Source organism: Clupea harengus, unplaced genomic scaffold, assembly GCF_900700415.2.
Source record: "Clupea harengus unplaced genomic scaffold, Ch_v2.0.2, whole genome shotgun sequence".
In the NCBI taxonomy this organism is placed as follows: Eukaryota; Metazoa; Chordata; class Actinopteri; order Clupeiformes; family Clupeidae; genus Clupea; species Clupea harengus.
The window spans coordinates 6,789-30,000 of NW_024879880.1; the positions used below are offsets into that span (position 1 = coordinate 6,789).

General features: G+C 43.6%; 1 protein-coding gene, 1 long non-coding RNA gene and 1 pseudogene across 2 annotated transcripts; all 3 read left to right on the forward strand.

Moving 5' to 3' along the window:
* Positions 1-3,448: 3,448 nt before the first annotated feature.
* LOC122130609 (E3 ubiquitin-protein ligase TRIM47-like) lies at positions 3,449-5,605 on the forward strand. Its single transcript, XM_042705342.1, has 2 exons — positions 3,449-4,445; positions 5,319-5,605. The coding sequence occupies exons 1-2, from the start codon at positions 3,852-3,854 to the stop codon at positions 5,583-5,585; spliced, it is 861 nt and encodes a 286-aa protein (XP_042561276.1). The 5' UTR covers positions 3,449-3,851; the 3' UTR covers positions 5,586-5,605.
* Positions 5,606-8,077: 2,472 nt separating this feature from the next.
* Positions 8,078-11,024, forward strand: LOC122130611. Its single transcript, XR_006151928.1, has 3 exons — positions 8,078-8,112; positions 8,787-8,846; positions 11,005-11,024. It is a non-coding gene; the product is annotated as an uncharacterized LOC122130611 (long non-coding RNA).
* Positions 11,025-19,724: 8,700 nt separating this feature from the next.
* LOC122130610 overlaps positions 19,725-23,212 on the forward strand; it is a 9,288-nt pseudogene continuing 5,800 nt past the window's right edge.

The following is a 23,212-nucleotide window of genomic DNA, read 5'->3' on the forward strand; positions in this document are numbered from 1 at the left end:
TCACACACAAACACACCGACACCCACACACTCAATGAACTCAAATGATCATCCAATGAAAAACCTGCTGCATCTCAACCCCAGAAACCCTTGTCTTCTCCTCCATCGGACTCCTGTCACTTCACACTGGATCCAAACACAGCACACAGAGACCTCCATCTGTCTGAGGGGAACAGGAGGGTGGAGAAGAGAGAGATGAGGTCCAGTCATATCCTGATCATCCAGAGAGATTTAATGGGTTGAATCAGGTGCTGTGTAGAATGGGTGTATCTGTATGGTACTGCTGGGCTGTTGAGTGGAGTGGTTGGGTTGGTATCAGCAGTCTCATATGAAAGCAGCAGGAAAGGACAGGGTGATGAGTGAGTGTTTGGATGGAATGATCAGTCCTGGAGGCTGTTCCTCTTCAGATCCTGCTCCTATTTCAGACACAATAATACACAGACCGAACTCCCTCTAGTGGCCAGATCTGGAATAGTCGTGTATGTGGAACACAGGGCAGGAACTCCGTGCAGGAGGGTCATTGTGTCAGAAGCTGTCGAAGGCCAGAGTTCAGATCACATGTGCACTAATGTACTCTTTTTCTTGTTGTGTGTGTGTGTGATTTATTTCAGAAGCATTTTTGTTTACATTTATTGAAATCCTCTTATCATCCTGATAGCAATGAATAAATTGACAAAAAAATCAAATCTGTTATCTATGGCAGCTGCAGGGCTGTAAAAAGCCAGTCCAATCACTTTATTGATCCCAGATGACATGATTGGATGGACTACCAGCACTACCTGTGCACACTCTGCCTGTGAGAAGGGGTTAGCTTTTTAATCAGCATGTGGCATCAAGAAGTATATGCCACTGCCACGAGGAGGGACATGCCAATGGCACCCAGTAACAAGATGAACATGCCAATGGCACCCAGTAACAAGATGAACATGCCACTGGCACGAGGAGGGACATGCCGACGAGCTGCTAATCAACAACATCAACAGTTGACAACTGCCAAACGTTTGGTTAATACGTTTATTGAGTAAAGTAACTTCTGGCAAAATGAAAAGTCATTGAGGACCTTCTCGAAAAATACAGTGGTGTGCTGAACATGGAGCAGTTTTGCAGAAACAAGTGTCATATAAGGTCAAGCAGAAATGCCTGTGTGCAGAGACGAGTGTCATGTAAGGTCAAGCAGAGAGGCCTGTTATCTAAAATCATGACAGTGCAGTTTCTACAGGTGCAGGTTATCAGGGAGAGCCAAGTATTAATTAAAGGGTCTCTGCATAGGGGATGCAGATTAGTCAAGGACAGGCCATACTTCCCACAACAGTCCTAAACAGGGTCACCATTGTATTGAAATGTGAGCAGAATATTCTGATTGGCTCAATTTTGATAAGGGTTTAGTTTTTGATTGGAAAAGCATAGTGATGGAAATTGTGGTATAAAAAGTAAGTGCACTGATCTTTGACAGAGATGCTCCATAGACCAAATCAAATTGGATGGAAGTCTGCAAGATTGAATAAACTTCAGTTCATCACATTCAGTCGTCTGCCTTTCATTGAAGTAGCAACTTTAAGATTTGAAGAGATTAGTTTCGACTACAACAGTTTCTCATTCATCCTGTGTCTATGATTTCACTCCTTACTCATTAATACTGTTCTTGAGTTCATTTCCCCCAAGTGTTCTCATATGTTTCATTTATTTAGTGTCTGCCTATACCTGGGTCCACTCACAGCTGAAGACAGGGGGGTCATTTTGGAATGATGCTGGAAAGGACTTTGGTCCCAAACCTCCCATTGGTTTCCACTAAATTGGCTAAAAATGGTGGTTTTACTTTGGGCAACGAACCCTCATGTGAAACCATGCTCTCCACTGTAGAGAATAAACCTTGTTCCTGATTGGTGCGTTCCATTAACCTCGCAAGTCAGATCTCAGAGCTGGGAATGACATCACACCCGCGTTCCAGTAACAAGTCAGAAAACAAATACAAGTTTTATTTTTAACAGTTGTTCTTAGATGTTACCAGTTGATATCAACGCATTACACTGTATTTTGCGTTTATATAAACACCGTAAATAGTGTGTAAAAATAGTGAATACAAAGTTAAAAAACCTTTTCTTGGTGTGTGTGTTTGTGTGGGGGGGGGCAGTAAGTATATTAAATTAACATTTAAGTTCATCTAATTCAGCATTGAGTCAGCCCTTATCTCCCTCTCTCACACACTCACCCACACACAGTCTCTTTCTCCCTCTCTCTCTCTCTCACACACACACACTCTCTCTCTCCCTCTCTCTCTCTGTCTCCCTCTCTCTCTCACACACACACACACACACACTCGCTCTCAAGGAACCACATCCTTGCAGCTGTGTAGTTTCTCTTGATCTGCCAAGCATCGGTTACCAAACTGGGGTACGCGGGGAGAAAATTTCCGCGATAACCGAAAACGGACGGAATTCGCAGAATGTACCGTTTGAAACAGAATTGCAACTTTCAGACGGAAACATAATTTTGTGCATCAAAATCGCCCAAATTCCCCTGTATTTTGTCCTGCAAGGCTGTATTTCTTTCTTATGAACACAACAACGATCGCAACGATGAACAAGCATTAATTAGAAAACAAAATCACTGAGAAAATGTCACGTCTTTGCTGAACTCCGCTCCGGCCACGCCCCCTTATTCAACACAGACCTCCGTAGCCTGTCAAATGAATTCGCTCATCTTCCCAATCGCCTGCAAATAATGTTTTTTTAGTCTTCTGTTCTGTTGATGGCTGGCAAACAACAACCTTAAAAGGTTTGGGTCACTTGTGGCACATATTATTCACTCATTTTAAGCCATCAATCTACCTCTGGGTGAATAAAATGAGCCGAAACGGATTAAAACGAACGGAATTAAAGTAATAGGTGAAAAGGAAAACTTATTTTTTTCAACGGGGGGGGGGGTACGCAGCTGGAGATTAAATGTCTGAAGGGGTACGGGACTGTAAAAAGTTTGGGAACCACTGTGCTAAGGGATCCAGCGACTATGACGACGCCATGCAGTTGCAGTTACTGTAATGGTTAGGTGCAATGTGGGCTACCCCGTGTGTGAACACACCTTCACTCTGAGACCGACTCGGAACTAGAACACTCTCATAGCAAGAACACTCTAACAGCTACAACAATGTCATAGTGAGAACACACTTATAGCTGGAACATTAAGACAGCTCAAAATACTATCACAGCTAAAACACTCTCAGCTAGAACACAGAAAGTTAAAACACACTCGCTGGAATAATCTGAGGGATAGAGCAATCATTTCTGAGACCAGCATTTGTGACTGTGAGTGTGTTTGTGAAAGATGCTGAGATGGAGCAGCTTTCACACACTCAGGATCACATATAATTCCTCCAGGTGATTAGAGTAACACTTGTTGCAGCATTTGAGATTGCTGAGTGTCACGAGATTCATTACAGCTCCCCCGCCCCTCACACACATTCAACTTCTATCTATGGCATCATTATCTTCTCTTTGTTTTATTTCATATGACTTGAAATGTCCACTAGATGGCGACCTTCTTGTTGCAAGCAAAGCTTTACTACAATTTCCTCTGAATTTCTGTTGCGGATATTCAATATTTGTAAAGAGACAGTTAACTGCTTTCTGGTGGTTCCTTCAGTTCATAAATAGTGGGAAATGCATGACAGTATTCTCTACAGGTCAGCGTTTGCAAAGAACTTTGTTTTTACTTCAAAGTCCTTGTCGTTGTCAATGACGATGTTTGGACGAACACGCCCACCCAACCAGGAAATCGTTTCAAAGTTATGCACCGATTTCGGGCGAAACGAAACTACGTGAAAACCTGTGAAGCGTTACACAGCACAAACGAAGAATGGCAGAAGCGGCTCCAAGTAACCAGGACATTTTTACATGCCCGGTTTGCCTTGATATTCTGAATTATCCGGTAACTATTCTCTGTGGACACACTTACTGTATGGGCTGCATTACGAGCTGCTGGGATCGGGAAGATCAGAAGGGAGTCTACAGCTGCCCCCAGTGCAGACAGACGTTCACCCCAAGACCCGTTTTAAACAAAAATAGTATTGTTGCTGAACTGGTGGAACAGATCAAGAAGACCAGAATCCAAGCTGCTGCTCCTGTTCCATGTAGGCCTACTGCTGGACCTGGAGATGTGGAGTGTGACGTCTGCACTGGGAGAAAACTCAAAGCTGTGAAGTCATGTCTGGATTGTCTGTTGTCATACTGTGAAACTCACTACAAAGCTCACAATGATGTCAACCCCGGAAGAAAACACTCAGTGATTGATGCCACAGGCCAGCTACAGGAGAGGATCTGCACCCAACATGAGAAGCCTCTGGAGATATTTTGTCGTACGGATCTAAGTTGTGTTTGTTTGCTCTGTCTGGTGGTTGAACACAAAGGCCATGACACTGTGTCAGCCTCTGCAGGGAGGAGAGAGAAACAGGTAAGGACAGGAGTTCTCTTGGTGATAGATTGGACTTGTGTGGTAGGACTTGGCTATTGGGTTTCCAACTGGAAGACAGGCTATAGACTCATCCTCTTTAGGTTATTATAGCGTGAGGCAGAGAGAGAATAACAACGACATAAAAACACACCTGTCTAATGAAGTTGTAAAACCAGATGGTTAACTTAAGACTGTCAGCATTATCATGCAGACATGAAAACACATAGTCTGATTCAATTGTAATAGCTATAACATTTTGAAAACAGAAATCAGACAGAGATTCTTCTGTTACATACAAACTGTATCTTAATAATATAACATAAAAAGCCTAAATGACCATTTAATGTGTTTTGTTTGTGGGCGCTCTGTAATACTACTCTTATTTGACAGTCATTTATATTAAAATGGCACATCATGCTTTCTGCCTGCAATATTGCTGCCCAGTCCTCTCAGATGAGCCCAGTGATTAGGGGGCTGAAATGGCATTTTGTAGGGTCCTGCGTGGTTGACACTATGACTGAATGACATTACCTGGTTATCAACTGCCTAGAGGTCACAGGTCACTCAGTGAGGGTGTATTGGACATCACTATCAACTCCACATGAGAAACTATCAATACAATCAAACAAAGATTTACTGCATGTATGGTTCACTGTTTTGCTACACAAAGACAAAACTTATCTTGTGTTATTCTCAAGCCTTGTAATGAAACAGCGTCTCACCAATAGGCTATTCAGCAACACTACAGATCACCTCTCAGTCAGGGTCAGTAGCTTAACCAGCTTGTTCTTTCAGGAATTCTATCAGACAATAATAATATTATGATGCCACCATAACTGTTTGTTGTGGATGTGATGTATTCCTTCAACATAGACACACTTGGGGAAGACCCAGAGTAAAATCCAGCAGAGAATCCAGGAGAGAGAGAAGGAGCTGCAGGACCTGAGGAAGGCTGTGGAGACTCTCAAGGTGAGTACTGACCAGAGGAGAGGAGGACAACAGCTGGCTGCTGGAGGAGCCATTTCAGGCTCAATCAGGGCTCTCCTCCAGTCAGCCAGACAGGAGTCTGTAATGCTGAGCCACTTCCCAGCTCCTCTGAGCCACACTGTGGGTACCAGGCTGTGTGGAGGAGCTGAGTGAGTGGGCTGCTTTAGATGGACCCCCTCATCTTTGTGTGTCTCCTAACAGAGTTCTGCACAGACAGCAGTGGATGACAGTGAGAGGATCTTCACTGAGATGATCCGCTCCATTGAGAGAAGGTGCTCTGAGGTGAAAGAGCTGATCAGAGATCAGGAGAAGGCTGAGGTGAGTCGGGCTGAAGACCTCCTGAAGCGACTGGAGCAGGAGATTGCTGAGCTGAAGAGGAGAGATGCTGAGCTGGAGCAGCTTTCACACACAGAGGATGACATCCATTTCCTCAAGGTAAGTGTCGATGATTGGAGTGGACATTTTAATTCAATTTAGGTATTGTTGAAGTTTCCAGAAAGAAGCTTGTTGTTCTTATTATAACACAGTCAACAGCACTTTGAACAGATAGCTTACCCCATGCAGTTACCGTGTGTAAAGACATTTTTTGTAGTTATCACTCAAAACATTTTAGCGTGATGAAGACATTTTCTTCAGAAAACTGCTCAAAATCATTATGGCAATTGTTAGGACAGGTTAGGTCACATGGTAGGAAGAACACTGACTGACAGGCGGGGCTTGAGTGATGTCACTACCTGTGGTTAATTGATAAAAGCACATCTGCCCTGACATCATGGCTCACAGTTTGTTTGGAGGCACTTGAGGTGCACAGGTGCCTGCCACTCTGCCTCTTTGGTCAGGCCACATGTAGGTCAAGGCAAACCAGTGGCATTTGAACAACCATTTGTGTTGAATTCATTTGGGATTCATAACATCAACAAACAAACTTGAATTAAAGGAATCACCACATGGGCTGACCCTTGCTTGGCAGGGAGTGCTCTCACACACACACACACACACACACACACACACACACACACACATAAACACACACGCACACATAAACACACACGCACACATAAACACACACCCACACTTTCTCTCACACACACACACACACACCTACACACACACCTACACACTCAAACACACACACACACACGCACACACACACACACAGACAAACTCAAACACACTCACACACACTCACACACACTCACACACTCACAGACACACTCGAACCACCACACACACACACACACACACACACACACCTACACACTCAAACACACACACACACACACACACTCACACACACTCACACACTCACAGACACACTCGAACACACACACACACACAAACACTTAAACACACACACACACATAAACACACACACACACACACAAACACACTCTCTCTCACACACACACACACACACACATACATTCACACACACATAAAAACACACACACACACAAACACACATAAACACACACAAACACACTCTCTCTCACACACACACACACACACACATACATTCACACACACACACACACACACACACACACACACACACACACACAAACATATAAAGACACACACACGCACATAAACACACACACACACACACCCCCCACACACTCTCTCTCTCACACACACACACACCTACGTACTCAAACACAAACACACACACACACACACACACACACACACAGACACACACACACACACACACACACACACAAACACACCTACACACTCAAACACACACACACACGCACACACTCACACACACTCACAGACACATTCGAACACATGCCACATGCCAGTTAAGATTTAACTCCCTCTCACCGCGTTGAATGCTGACTGAATTGCGCAAATAAATTGTTTCAACTCGATTATATGAGTTTGGAGATCGTTTGACCCAAAAATTGAAATCGCGATCAAAATTCGATTAATTGCACAGCCCTAATGTAGGTATAGTGTGTAGTACGCAGGTGAGGCTTTGCTTTAGTTTACTTTGTGAGGAGGGACACTGCTAACATCAGACTAACCCCCTAGACAACGCATCTTAGCTGCCAAGACTGTCCTTCGTAACACAATCATTTGGAAGCCACATCCAGATGCTGCACACACACATCAAAGGATGATATCCAGGTTAGGCTTAGGCTGCACTCAGATACTCATAATGTTAGATTTAGCTCAATTCAATTCAATTCAATTCAATTCAGTTAAATTCAGTCAGTTCAGAGTTCACATCTCAATGTCAAACATCAGAGGATAATATGTAACTTAAGAGTCTTGTGTGCACTGTAATGGTTGAAGCTTTTAGTTACAGTTAACGAAACAGTTTCCACATCAACTGTTTCAACTTAATTTACTGTACTTGTCATGAAATTCAGATTGTACATTTAAACTTACAACTTACTTATACGTGGATCCTTTATTTTGATAACGTAGCTATTCTCTCTCTCTCTCTCTATCTCTGTCATCTCTTCCTCCTCTCTCTCTTTCTCTCTATCTCTGTGTTTCTTTATTTAGACTTTCCAGTCAGTCAGTGAGACACCTGAGTCTAAAGACTTATCCTGCATCTCTGTAAACCAAGGCCTCTCTTTTGAGGCTGTGAAGATATCTGTCTCCTCACTAAAGACACAGCTGGAGAATGTCTGCAAGGAGGAAGTCATGAAGATATCTGCATCAGGTTAATCACATTACTCACATACAGTATGTTTACATGTAATGACTTACTATACTTTCCCTTTGGATTGTACTGATAAGCTAAATGTGATGGTGAACGTCAGGAACCTGTATTTCTCAATGTCACATATTTGTAACATATCCTTTGTATGTCGGTGAAGCTGAGATACTCTGCAGGTGTCTCTGTTACAAACCAGGTACGCTGATATGCAACAAATGAAGCACAAGACAGAATGGACTCGAGTCTAGGGGGTTTTAATAAACAAAAAGGCGACAATAGAACAGAGAATTTCAAAGGCAAAGTAGAACGACGAGGAAGGCCAAATAGCGTGGCGGCACGCAGGTGAAGGAGAGAGGCCTTCTGGTCGGCGACCCCGGCCTTAAAACATATCGGGCTCCGCCCACGGCTGACAGGCAACACCTGCACACAATTACAGCAATAGGCAGAGTAACAGAAATAGAAACAAGGTAAAATAGCGACCCCTAAGGCAGGAGGACGTAACAGTCTCCATGTTTACTTGTCTTAAGAGGATATTTAAGGTTGAAGAAGCTGGACACTCATAATGTCCCTCAACAACAGAACACAAATGTACTGCCATCATAAAAACAGAAGGCTGATGTAATGCTGACATTTCCACCACAGTGTTGTTTCTAATATAATTCTTTCTCTCTCAATAGTGACTAAAGTCCAGGCTATTTTGTCTCTTGAACCTACAACCAGAGAGGATTTCCTACAATGTGAGTTTGACACAAACACATTTTATACAGTTTACTTTATTTAAGTTTATTCAAGTCAAGTTTCAGTAGCAGTCACATGGTTCTACATGTTTAAGCAGTTCAACATTTCATTATGGCTGTTATAGTTCATGGGTAGAGGAAACAGTGTCTTTTCCATTTTCCTAAAATGGCGTTCTAAACGGAAGTGCGGGAAGAGATGAAACGAATTTGCCACACCCCTCTCACATCAATCACCCACACTTCATTTAAACTCAGTTCTCCTCATCAGCACACACACACACACACACACACACACACACACACTTCATTTAAACTCAGTTCTCCTCATCAGCACACACACACACACACACACACACACACACACACACACACACACACACACACACACTTCATTTAAACTCAGTTCTCCTCATCAGTACACACACACACACACACACTCACACACTCACACACACACACACACTTAATTTAAACTCAGTTCTACTCATGTCTCCCCTTGGTATAGAATGGTTCTACACCTGTCTCCCCTCACACCACCACCTCCCCTCACACCACCTGTCTCCCCTCACACCACCCGTCTCCCCTCACACCACCTGTCTCCCCTTACACCACCTGTCTCCCCTTACACCACCTGTCTCCCCTCACACCACCTGTCTCCCCTTGGTATAGAATGGGGGGTGCAGATACGGATTCTACATGACTCCTGTCAGCATAGTTGACTCCTGCACAATCCCTGCAAGGCGTTTTAGGTCTTGGCCAAAGACCAGGCCAGACACACTCTTCTGCGTGCATCTCTCAGGCACATTTGGAACATGAAGTCATGAACTGCCAAAAACTAGGACAATAAACTGGCATTGATATCCAGCTGATATAAAATATGCACTTGTCCTATGTATGTGGGATCTGTAAAGCTACCAGATCAACAAGTCACGCAAACACAGACACACAGACACACACAAATGTAGACAAACATTAATGCAAACATGTACAGAATCTCACCAGCAACACAAATTCTGATTCATGACAGTGTGGTTGGGGTGAGTAGGTGTAGACTGAGGGATTCTACAAGTAGATCAGGTGGAGAGACTACAGCAGCATCCCACAGCGAAGATAGTCTAGACTAGGAGAGGAAGAAAGAGACATTTATATTTCTCTGTATTTCTTTCTCTCTCCCTCTCTCTCTGTGTCTGTCTCTCACACACACCCATACAACCAATCACACCTACAGACTTTCACATACAAAGACACTGGAACACTTCTACACTCCTATATACTAACTGTATAGGAGGTGGTAATTCATTTTATACCATATATTATGAGACCCAGTCTTGGATATGGTAAGTCATGAAACAGGTTTTAATCTCGAACAACGGTGGCCACCATTGTGAGACAGAGCCTGAGTTCCACTCACTCACAGAGCTTCACCTAAGATTATCTGATTATCCATTGAAGGATCGCTGTTAAATGCTCTCTGAGAACCAGGGGCGTCACCCTCAGTATTCATGAGACTCTCTCTCTCTCTCTTCTCTAACCAGAAATGATTACATTCTAACTTAGGTCCAAATAAAAGTAACAATTACAACTATGTATAAGATACATTGAATTATTGACTATGGCATATCCTTATTAACTATAAATCTTAAATTCTGGTTCCTTCAATACGAAGGACTCATCTCACACAAAGGAATGAAATGAAACTCAAACTCAAATACTTACACAAACTCAACATCATTCTTTCATACAAAGGACTCCTTTCAGACAAACACACACACACACACACACACACACACACACACACACACACACACACACACACACACACACACACACACACACACACACACACACACTCAAACATAACCATGCTCACTTTTGAACTTTTGAATACAGACACTCACACATGTACACCTGCACAAACATATACAGAATCACACACACATAAACAAATCTAAGTTATATGTGAAACATTCCCTCACAGAAAAAATCACAGAAATAAATGTCATCACCCACACGTAAAGATTCATATTAAATAACAACAACCACCCCCCCCCCCCACCCACCCCACACACACACACACACACACACACACACACACACACACACACACACACCTAACACATATTAATACCTAAGTGTGTCCTGTCTTCTCCTCCATCAGACTCCTGTCACTTCACACTGGATCCAAACACAGCAAACAGACACCTCCATCTGTCTGAGGGGAACAGGAGGGTGGAGTGGAGAGATGAGGTCCAGTCATATCCTGATCATCCAGAGAGATTTGATGCGCATCCTCAGGTGCTGTGTAGAGAGGGTGTGTCTGGACGCTGCTACTGGGAGGTTGAGTGGAGTGGGGAGTGGGTTTTTATATCAGTCTCATATAAAAGCATCAGCAGGAGAGGAGAGGGTGTTGAGTGTGTGTTTGGATGGAATGATCAGTCCTGGAGTCTGAGCCTCGACAGCAGCAGCTCCTCTTTCTGGCACAATAATAAAGACACTGATCTCCCTCTAGTGGCCAGCTCCAGAATAGGAGTGTATGTGGATCACAGGGCAGGAACTCTGGCCTTCTACAGCATCTCTGACACAATGACCCTCCTGCACAGAGTCCAGACCACATTCACTCACACACTCTACCCTGGGTTTTGGCTTTGGGATTCTGAATCATCAGTGAAGCTGCTGTGACTGACATATCTAGATGCTGTTAGCACATACATCTCACACATCATTTAACACATCACTCACACGTAAGGATCTAGCAGCTGGGCCACACACACACACACACACACACACACACACACACACACACACACACACACACACAACACACACACACACACACACACACACACACACACACACACACACACACACACATCACTCACACGTAAGGATCTAGCAGCTGGGCCACACACACACACACACACACACACACACACACACACACACACACATCACTCATACGTAAGGATCTAGCAGCTGGGCCTGAGAATTTCTGATCTTGGGGACAACAACAGACTGAAGCCATTCCCCCATCTCTGGACCCCAGCTATTACAATATCTGTACCTCTAGACCTCTGCTGTAACACATGCAGTATCACCACAGCAGAAATAAGACATTGTGTGTGAAAGGTTTTGATGAGCTCTGTGTTCCATAACCTCACTCTCCCAAGTGTTTAGTCCCTCTGTTATTGCATACATGTTCTGATATCTGGTTTTATATGACAACCACAATATTATGTACCATGACAGTAAATCTTAATGAGACTGTATTCATCCAACAATTGACACCCAATGAAATGTGTTTCTGTGTTTCTTTATTAATACCATTATAATGTTTTAAAATGTTTCTGGTGCAAAATGGTGAATAAAAAGTTATAAACTGGCATTCATTGTGCCCTAATGTACTCTTTTTCTTGGTGTGTGTGTTGGGGGGGGGTCAGTATATTAAATGATCAGTGTGTGTGTGTGGGGGGGTCAGTATATTAAATGATCAGTGTGTGTGTGTGGGGGGGGGGCAGTATATTAAATGATCAGTGTGTGTGTGTTGGGGGTCAGTATATTAAATGATCAGTGTGTGTGTGTGTGGGGGGGCAGTATATTAAATGATCAGTGTGTGTGTGTTGGGGGTCAGTATATTAAATGATCAGTGTGTGTGTGTGTGTGGGGGGCAGTATATTAAATGATCAGTGTGTGTGTGTTGGGGGGGTCAGTATATTAAATGATCAGTGAAGCTCAACATATTCAGCACTGAGTCAGCCCTTCTCTTTTTCTCTCTCTCTCTCTCTCTCTCTCACACACAGTCTCTCTCTCTCTCCCTCTCTCTCACACAGTCTCTCTCTCTCTCCCTCTCTCACACACAGTATCTCTCTCTCTCCCTCTCTCTCACACAGTCTCTCTCTCTCACTGACTCTCTCTCTCTCTCTCTCTCTCACACAGTCTCTCTCTCTCTCACACACTCTCTCCCTCTCTCTCTCTCTCTCTCTCTCTCACACACAGTCTCTCTCTCTCTCCCTCTCTCTCACACAGTCTCTCTCTCTCACTGACTCTCTCTCTCACTGACTCTCTCTCTCTCTCTCACACAGTCTCTCTCTCTCTCTCTCTCTCTCAATTCAAATTCAAATTCAAAAGAAGCTTTATTGGCATGACCATAACGTTGTAGAGTATTGCCAAAGCATTTGGGTTTTATATATGAAAGTGATTACATAAACAATACATATATCTTTACACAGGGTACATCAGAAGGGGAAGGGAGAAGTGGGAACAATAATACAAATACATAATAATTATCAGGGGATTAACAACAACAACAACAGACATGAACATACATGAATTTAATTAATTTATGGGCTTTCCCTCCGTTTATGACAGGAAGTTACATATTGTGCAGCAAGGACAAGGCATTCCTCTATTTCTCCGGTGAGGTATGAAAGCCTCTCCTCACTGCTCGCAAGCAGGAACTCAGGGAGGACCTCACCAATCTTTTTAAAATAATTTAGTCTTATGTCCTCATATTTTGTGCACTGTGTCAGGAAGTGCAGCTCTGTCTCTACTATTCCTTGTTCGCAATGGGGGCACAGTCTGTTTTTCCTTGCGGCAGCCAGGTTTGTCTGTGCCTACCCACCTCTATGGGCCAGGCTGTGTTCACTGAGTCTGTACTTTGTCAACGTGGTTCTCAGATTTTTGTCTCTGATCAGGGTCAAATAGGGTGCTAAATCATAATTTCTGTTTAGGGCCAAATAGAATTGCATTTTACTTTGTGTTTTTGTTTGTGTTTTCCAATGGGTTGTGTACTTTTGCTTAATTGTTTTTCCAATTTGGTTTATCCTAATTTCAGGTGCCTTTCTGTACTGGTCCTGAGGTGTTAGTAAGGTGTTAGTGTGTGTGTGGGGATCTGGAGAAGCTCAGGCTCAGGACCAGCTGAGTGAGGGACATGTATCTTTGCTCAACTCTTGGTATTGCAGGGCTTTATAATGATGGGAGTGGGGGTCATTGCTTTTTAAGTGTTTCCAGAATTTGTGACTGAGATGTACAGATGCTGAATCCAGACTACATTCACCCACACACTCTACCCTGGGTTTAGGGTTAGACATTAGATCACCAGTGAAGCTGTTGTGACTCTGGGGTGGAGCGCTGGGGTGACCCCACGTATTGGCAGGTGTACCGCACTGGTGTGGTGGTGGTCTGGGAAGAAAACGATGCTTCTGCAGATGACATCTGAGGCAAAACTTAAATTGTATTTACAATCCGTAAATTGGGAATGATGAATAAAATGCAAATAAAGACAGAATAGTATTTTTTGTATTAATTACCCTTGGATTACAGGGTTATTTCTTTGATAGCTTACACACTATAACCTGGGCCTGGTTAAACCTAAACATCCCAAACCATGACGACACATCTACCAAAAGACAGACTCATTTCCCAAAAACCTCTCAACACATATCACCCTGTTTTCACACATGATTTCAGAATTTATCATGAAACTTTTTGAACACAAATCCCTTGCATATATCACTGGCGTGCACGCATTGCTCATTCAGTAAGCACTGGCATTCCAATTAGTATAAATCAAGTCATCACAGCTCAAACCAACTCAACACACAATTCCCCAGGTGGAAACACTAAGAGTCAAAAGTGGTCACACACCAATCAGAACCTCAGGATAGGTAGATTAATGGGCCATGGGCCAATCAGAACCTCAGGATGGTAGATTAAATGGGCCATGGGCCAATCAGAACCTCAGGATGGGCTAGATTAATGGGGCCAATCAGAACCTCAGGATAGGTGGATTAATGGGCCAATCAGAACCTCAGGATAGGTAGATTAATGGGCCATGGGCCAATCAGAACCTCAGGATAGGTAGATTAATAGGCCAATCAGAACCTCAGGATAGTAGATTTAATGGGCCATGGCAATCAGAACCTCAGGATAGTAGATTAATAGGCCAATCAGAACCTCAGGATAGGTAGATTAATGGGCCATGGGCCAATCAGAACCTCAGGATTGTAGATTAATGGGCCAATCAGAACTCAGGATGGGTAGATTAATGGGCCAATCAGAACCTCAGGATGGGTAGATTAATGGGCCATGGGCCAATCAGAACCTCAGGATAGGTAGATTAATGGGCCATGGGTCACTTCACTTGTGTTGGAACAATGGTTCCACAAAGACCACAAAGTACAAACTGTTTTGTTTTTTTCATTGGTTTATATTGCTCAATACATGGAAATGATTGTACTGTATTCAATGTTCTTTACATATCAGTTGCATATTTTTCTAGTACATTTTATTTTTCTCTTTATTTCAGTTTATTTTACTACAGTACATTGATGAATTAAACTTCTGAAAATGTATCCATGTGTTGTGTCTTTATATTGTGTTCATCATGTTCATCATCTCTAACAACGATGAGACCGCCTATAGAGATGAGGTAAGGGGCTTGGCAGCATGGTGCCAAGACAACAACCTGTCTTTAAACATCTGCAAAACCAAGGAGATGATTGTGGATTTCAGGAAGCTAGAGGGGGGGTCACAACACCATACACATCGAGGGAGCTGCAGTGGAGAGAGTCTCCAACTTCAAATTCCTCGGTGTGTACATCAAGGATGACCTCACCTGGTCCATGCAAGCGGACTCGGCGGTCAAAACTGCACAGAAGCGGCTTTACTTCTTGAGGAGACTCAAGAAGTTTGGCATGTCTTCTAAAACACTGAAAAACTTTTATAGATGCACCATTGAGAGCATCCTCTCAGGCTGCATCACTGCCTGGTATGGTAGCTGCTCCGCTGCCGATCGTAAGGCCCTGCAGAGGGTGGTGAAGACAGCGGAGCGTATCATCGGCGGCCATCTCCCTTCCGTGCAGGGCATCTACAACAGTAGATGCCTGAGAAAAGCACGGAACATTGTCAAGGACCACAGCCACCCAGGCTATGGTCTATTCACACTGCTGCCGTCTGGTAGACGCTACCGGAGCATCCGAGCACGGACTACCAGACTCACAAACAGTTTTTACCCCAGGCTGTTAGGCTGCTGAATCAGTAACACTGAACAGTCGCCATCACCTTGTACTTCACACCCATACAAATACACTTGCTACATATATATATAAACCCACATTTTTTATCTTATTTAATTTAATATTCCCCACCCTGGAAACTGCCCTTCTGTATTTTAAAACTGTTGTTACTTGTTATATGTTATTTGTTATATGTTATATGTTATATGTTATATGTTATTTTGGTATATGTTATTTGTGTTACCTGTTTTATGCCGTCTACTGCGTAGATGTTGGCTGCCAAGTCATAAGAATTTCGCTGCGCTGAAGAAATTTGGTGTATGCGACAATAAACACTTTGACTTTGACTTTGACTTTGACTTTATGTGGAGAGGTTGTTCTGGGGGGAAACCATAAGTGTCATCACTCATTGCAGAAACAGGTTCTTACAGGAGAGTTTTGAGTTGATCTCACCAGAGTGTACTGGCTACTCTGTAGTGTGTGTGTACTTGATGGCTTTTGGGTGATGTCTGAAGACAACGTTTGGTTTAGATTAGGGCTGTCAAGCTAATAAATGACTTTGTTTGCGATTAATTGATCTAAATGAATTGCATATATCAATTTGCCATGAGCAGCCTTTAAAAATCAGTCTGATTTGCCTTTGAGGTGAAGAGACGAAGTAAACAAGCCTGGGCAGAGTGATGTTCACCACACAATAATGGCAAACAACAGAGACTTCAGTGGACTTTATTTAATGAAGAGCACATTTTCCTTATTCCTGATTAACCCATCTGATAGTTTGTCTAAACCTAGCCAGCTGCTAAATGATATAAAGACACAACTGCACATCCATCCAAACAGCCAGTTCTCAGGCCCACTGCAGATGAAGTTCTCTCAGGAACACCATGTCACACCAAGCACTGTGTTGATCTCTCAGGTATACCAGCTACACACTCTCCCATCAGACTCCACTCCACCTGTTCTCTCCCTCTCTCTCTCCTTCTCCCTCTGTCCTTCCTCTCTCTCCTTCTCTCTGTCCTTCCTCTTTATCCTTCTCTCTCTCTCTCCTTCTCCCTCACCCTCACTCCCTCACTCTCCCATCAGACTCCATTCAACCTGTTCTCTCTCTCTCTCTCTCCTTCTCCCTCTGTCCTTCCTCGTTCTCATTCTCTCTCTCTCTCTCTCTCTCTCTCTCTCCCTTTGTCCTTCCTCTCTCTCCTTCTACCTCTACCTGTTCCTGCTCACTGTAATGCTGGACCTGGAGATGTGGATGGTGACGTCTGCACTGGGACAAAACTCAAAGCCAACAAATCCTGTCTGGATTGTCTGAATGTCCCTTCAAATCTCACAATGACCTGCACAATGACCTAAAGTGACATGAGATGCAAAACACACAATCTACACTGAAAAACAGCTCCCTTGTATACATTGGGTTGGTAAATAGACAATACTGCATGTTCTGTGAGTTTAATACAAGCAGACATTCCCTTCAGATTCAGCTCTAGGGTGAAACCCTCACTCACCTCTTGATAGCAGGGTCTTCTGTGAGATAAATACTGACCCAAGTCTGTATAGAACTGTGTGTGTGTGTGTGTGTGTGTGCGTGTGTGTGTGTGTATGGGAGTGGACATTGTAATGTAGCAAAGGTAAAAAAACATTGCATTAGTAATAAAGTTGATTGAGTATACTCTCAAATACGTCGAGAGGGTTATTCATTGTAGCTGTAGCTGTTCTGAGGAACAACCTTAAAAGAAACAAAACACCTGAAGATGAAGCCAGAGAAAACTGTATGAGCTTAGTCAGTGTGTGAAAATATCCTGGGTGAATGAGTGTCTCGCTGTGTTTGTTCTCAAATACTTGAGCAATATGACACGAATGATGGTTGGTAAAGGATATCCCCACGAGGTCTTTAGGAGACACAGATCCTGACCTCCCAGTCAGAAGAACAGACTCTGGTAAGGAGACGCTGCCACCAATGAGTAAGTCGTTACTCTCAAATCATTACCATCATCTCAATAGGCTCTAAAACACTACATCAAAGATACAACTAAGATATAATGTCTTGATGCTCACTGAAGATGAAAATCTATAATAGACTGTGAGAAGGTGACATCCCTGCCAAAGGGGAAGAAGGACTGGACTCCCCTACCAGAATGGTTGGGTCTGGGTTCCCCCACCTCTGTGGAGGGGTCCAATTGACTCTAATTGGACCAATTTAGCCCTTGATGCACTTCATTGTTGCATGAGGGGGAGACAGACTGAACATGCGGTAAGAAAGCTGGGACAAGGTACATAGACGAAACCTGTGTGATTTGTGACCACAGAGTTGTACCTTGTCTGTTTTAGGGCTTTGTTTTGTTCAGTTTGTGTATTTATGTTTCAGGGTTTCGAATCACCCTGTTGTAAATGAATAGCTATTTTTTTTTTAAGCCACTGTCTCCTGCACCGTGTGTGTTTCCTACCTGCAACCCCATTCCAACCAGCCTACATCCCACATCGTGGGGTGGCCGACTCGGGCCATCTTCACATAGACATAGGATGCAATCTTCCCAGGATACTTTTTAAATACATAAATCAGAGTTCTTGTAGGAGGAGCATCTTAGGTTATAGATGTCAAGGTTTTACCTGTGCAAGTATGTTGACTGTGCATGAAAATCACACTCTGTACCTTGTACAGGTTAGTGCTGCAGAAAGAGGTTCTCTCCCATATGGTTTCTCCCTAAGAAAGGCGTTCAGTAATATCACTTGTGAAGGCGCATGTGAAGTTGAGTAAATAGACATCTGCAGACATGAAACAATAGACTATAAACATCTGAGAAGATTCTGTCTGGAACTAGCAAGGAGTTTGCAAGTCCACAGTCAGTTGAAGAATTAGACAAAAGCTGTTGAAGATGTTTCATGCATGGGTATTGGAGTAGTGATCCACATGGTCAGATAGGGAGTATTTCAGCAGAATTTGCCTGGGAAAGGCTTCAGACATGCAGTCAAATGAGGTGAGGTCAGGTGTGTTCAACCTCAGAAGTAGTCTTCATGAAAACCAGTCTGCACAGGAGAGTGGAACCAGTTGCTATGGTGTGAGAAAGCAGTGTGTCTTCACTAAGACTAAATCTTTACTAAGACATGTTCTCTCTGGCTATCCTCCAGTGGTCATGCATGACATTGGTGAGGTTGTGGTGCCTGTAGAAACTGCATACTGTCTGTCTTTGCCCATAGCTGAGAGGTATTTCACCTGGGAAGGCCTTAATGCAGCCATTTTGCATTTCCCCTACGAGTAGATGGACCGGACAAGTAAGCCTCCGGTTGTCCCAGGCACATTCCCAAGCAGGAGAACAGTGGGTGGGAATGCTCATGAGGATTGGAGCTTGATCAGATTGCTTCCATTTCTAGCCGGGAACAGGGTACCAGAAGGATACTGGACCTGAGGGATTGAAAAACCTGGACCCCCGGTTGAAAACCCCTGTTTTATGGCATCGTTATATTCTCTTTTCTTTCTTTCAAATGACTTAAAATGTCCACTAGATGGCGACATTCCTGCTGCAAGCCAAGCTTTAGTACAATTTCCTTTGAATTTCTGTTACGGATATTCCGTTTTTGCAAAGAGACAGTAAACTGCTTTCTGGCGGTTTACTCAGTTCATGAATGGTGGTAAATGAATGACAGTATTCTCTACATGTCAGCGTTTGCAAAGAACTTGATCTTAACTGACCCAAAGGCCGTATTGTTATCAATGACAGGAGGCTGTTTGCAAGAACACGCCCACCCAACCAGGAAGTCGTTTCAAAGTTGCACAACGATTTCAGGCGAAACGAAACTACATGGAGAAACTGTGAAGCGTTACACAGCACAAACGAAGAATGGCAGAAGCGGCTCCAAGTAACACGAACTTTTTACATGTCCGATTTGTTTGGATCTTCTTAGGGATCCAGTGACTATTCTTGTGGACACAGTTACTGTATGGGCTGCATTACGAGCTGCTGGGATCGGGAAGATCAGAAGGGAGTCTACAGCTGCCCCCAGTGCAGACAGACATTTAGACCAAGACCTGTTCTCGGTAGAAACATTCTGATTGCTGAAATGGTGGAGGAGTTTAGGAAGACCAGAATCCAAACTGATGTTCCTGCTCACTGTTATGCCAGACCTGGAGATGTGGAGTGTGACGTCTGCACTGGGACAAAACTCAAAGCTGTGAAGTCCTGTCTGGATTGTCTGTTGTCTTACTGCGGAACTCACTTCAAAGCTCACAATGACCTGAACCCAGGAAGAAAACACTCAGTGATTGATGCCACAGGCCAGCTACAGGAGAGGATCTGCTCTCGTCATAAGAAGGTTTTTGAAATATTTTGTCGAACCGATCAGAGTTGTATCTGCTATCTGTGCACGATGGACAAACACAAAGGCCATGACACAGTCACTGCTGCAGCAGAACGGACACACAAACAGGTCAGTACTGGAGCTACATGTGTGTCCAACATTTCTATGAGGGCTCTTATACGTACTAACTGTGAATGTAATACTATAACTATCTCACCAGTCTTTAAGTCTGTCTGTTTCCGCAATGACTTTGCCCGTTAGAGAAAGGAGGAATCAGGAAATGATTATCAGGTGCAAGGTCCAGTGTTTAGAGTGTAAAAACTGTGAAACATTAACCTGTCGTTATCAAAGTGGACATATTTTTACCTCGTAAAATAATGTTCTGTTCTGTTCTAAAGGTTGTGAGACAGCTATGCCGCAAGCATTGTTGCTGTTTAATTTCAGTGCTCCTCTTAAACTTAGCTCATGGCTTCATCCTGAATTTCACATGAAGATGATAGCGACTGCTTCAATGTGTCATTAAATCTCTTGAAAAGACTTAAATGTACTTAAAGGTTTTTGCTTATAAATGTTCAGTTGTCATGTGTGATGTTTGATCATCATTGTTGTAAACAATCCACCGATAATATGGTGAAAAGAGTCTGTTTTTCTTTTTTTTTTTTTTAACAGAGGCAGTTGGGGCAGACCCAGAGGAGATTCCAGCAGAGAATCCAGGAGAGAGAGAAGGAGCTGCAGGAGCTGAGGAAGGCTGTGGAGACTCTCAAGGTGAGAACTGACCACATAAGACAACAGCTGGCTCAGTAAACACTTGTTATTGTGTTATCACCGTTATGCTGCCATCTCTACATGATACAGACCCTCACAGAAAGACATGGTTTGGCAGGATTTGCCCTTGGTCATTTGATCAAGAGGAGCCAGTCACACCACAAGTGAGTTTGCTCCTTCACTTACCTCTGTGTGTCTCCTGTCCCCCTCCTCTTTGTGTGTCTCCTAACAGAGCTCTGCACAGACAGCAGTGGAGGACAGTGAGAGGATCTTTACTGAGATGATCCGCTCCATTGAGAGAAGGTGCTCTGAGGTGAAAGAGCTGATCAGAGATCAGGAGAAGGCTGAGGTGAGTCGGGCTGAAGACCTCTTGAAGCGACTGGAGGAGGAGATTGCTGAGCTGAAGAGGAGAGATGCTGAGCTGGAGCAGCTTTCACACACAGAGGATCACATCCATTTCCTCAAGGTAAGTGTTGATGATGGATTGTTAGTGCACAGAATATTTGAGGGCCCTGATTTATGTTGAATATATTCCTAGGAGGAAATTTGAATTCAATTTAGATATTGTTGAATTTCCTTCAAGGGTCTGTACATTTCCAGACTATTTTTCTTCTTATTGTAACACAGTCCACAGCATTTGAACAGATACCTTACCCCATGCAGTTACCGTGTGTAAAGACATTTTCTGTAGTTATCACTCAAAATATTTTAGCATGACAAAGACATTTTCATTCTTTAGAAAACTGCTCAAAATCATTATGGCAATTGTTAGGACAGGTTAGGTCACATGGTAGGAAGAACACTGACTGACAGGCGGGGCTTGAGTGATGTCACTACCTGTGGTTAATTGATAAAAGCACATCTGCCCTGACATCATGGCTCACAGTTTGTTTGGAGGCACTTGAGGTGCACAGGTGCCTGCCACTCGGCCTCTTTGGTCAGGCCACATGTAGGTCAAGGCAAACCAGTGGCATTTGGACAACCATTTGTGTTGGGTTCGTTTGGGATTCATAACATCAACCAAAAAACTTCAACTGAAGGAATCACCACATGGGCTTACCCTCGCTAGCAGGTAGCCAGCTTGAGAGAGCAGTGCACACACACACACACACTCACTCTCACTCTCACACACACTCTCACTCTCACACACACTCACACACACACACACACACACACACACACACACACACATTTTAACAGTTTGAATGCATAGCAGGTGTCCATGTAAGCGTCATAAGAGCAACCAATTTCAATGATTGTGATCGCTTTGTTCTTTTCATCAATTGACACAAGGTCTGGTGTTTTTGGGATGTGCTTAATGGCAGTTTTCATTGCGTTCCGCTGATCATGGGGAATGGAGAACCAGTATGTTTTAACTGACTCGTTGGTATGGATGGTTGTGAAGTTGGTGTTATCGCGGAGCTTCTTCATGGCCAGCGATATATAGTCCTTTGTAGGCAGGGCAGCCGTTGAGGATATGCGCGATGGATTCCCTCTGTTGGTCGTGGTGGAGCAGACAGAACGGCTCATGCTTGGATGGGAACCATGTTTCTAAGTTGGCTTTTGTTGCTAATACCTGAAGACGAGCTTTTATTATAAACTTGTGTATGTCGTCATGTAGTGCTGTGTTCCGCAGTGCAGAATGAGATACGCTGTGATCAGCGCACGGCAGGCAGGCCAGTCTTCCTTGTAGGCGTAGCCCTGTCCAATTTTGAATCATGCGCAATCGGAAAAAGTTGTGTATTGTCCCTCTGGTGTTCTTTGTGTTGAGGTGGTGAATGCTGTCGTCCAGGGTGATGGTTGCCTCTGCCGTCGTCGTTGGGTCCGTGATGATGTCATCATTAAGCTCTACTGGCTGTCCTGATGTGCTCTTCCACTGCAACTGAATGTTAGTGCGGTTACAGAGGTCATTCAGGTCTAGCCAATCCGTACGCCAAAGCCCGGTGTGTTGGTGTCCAGTTTTCCATTGGGTTTTTTCTTGAACCCAAGGAAGCTGGCATTCTCAGATGTACTGGGAGGGACCTTGCATCTTCTTCGCAACAGATTGCTTACTCTGGCGGCAACATACACCCACCCTATATTAGACACATAGTTCACATCTCAATCTCAAACATTAGAGGATTTTAGATTCAACTTTATTGTCATTGCACAGAGTACAAGTACTGAGACAACGAAATGCAGTTTAGCATCCAACCAGAAGTGCAAAATAGCAATAAAAGTGCAGAGTATGTGCATATGTAAAGTGGAGTAAGTGAATAAATAAATATATATGTACAGAAGAAATAGATATGTGATATG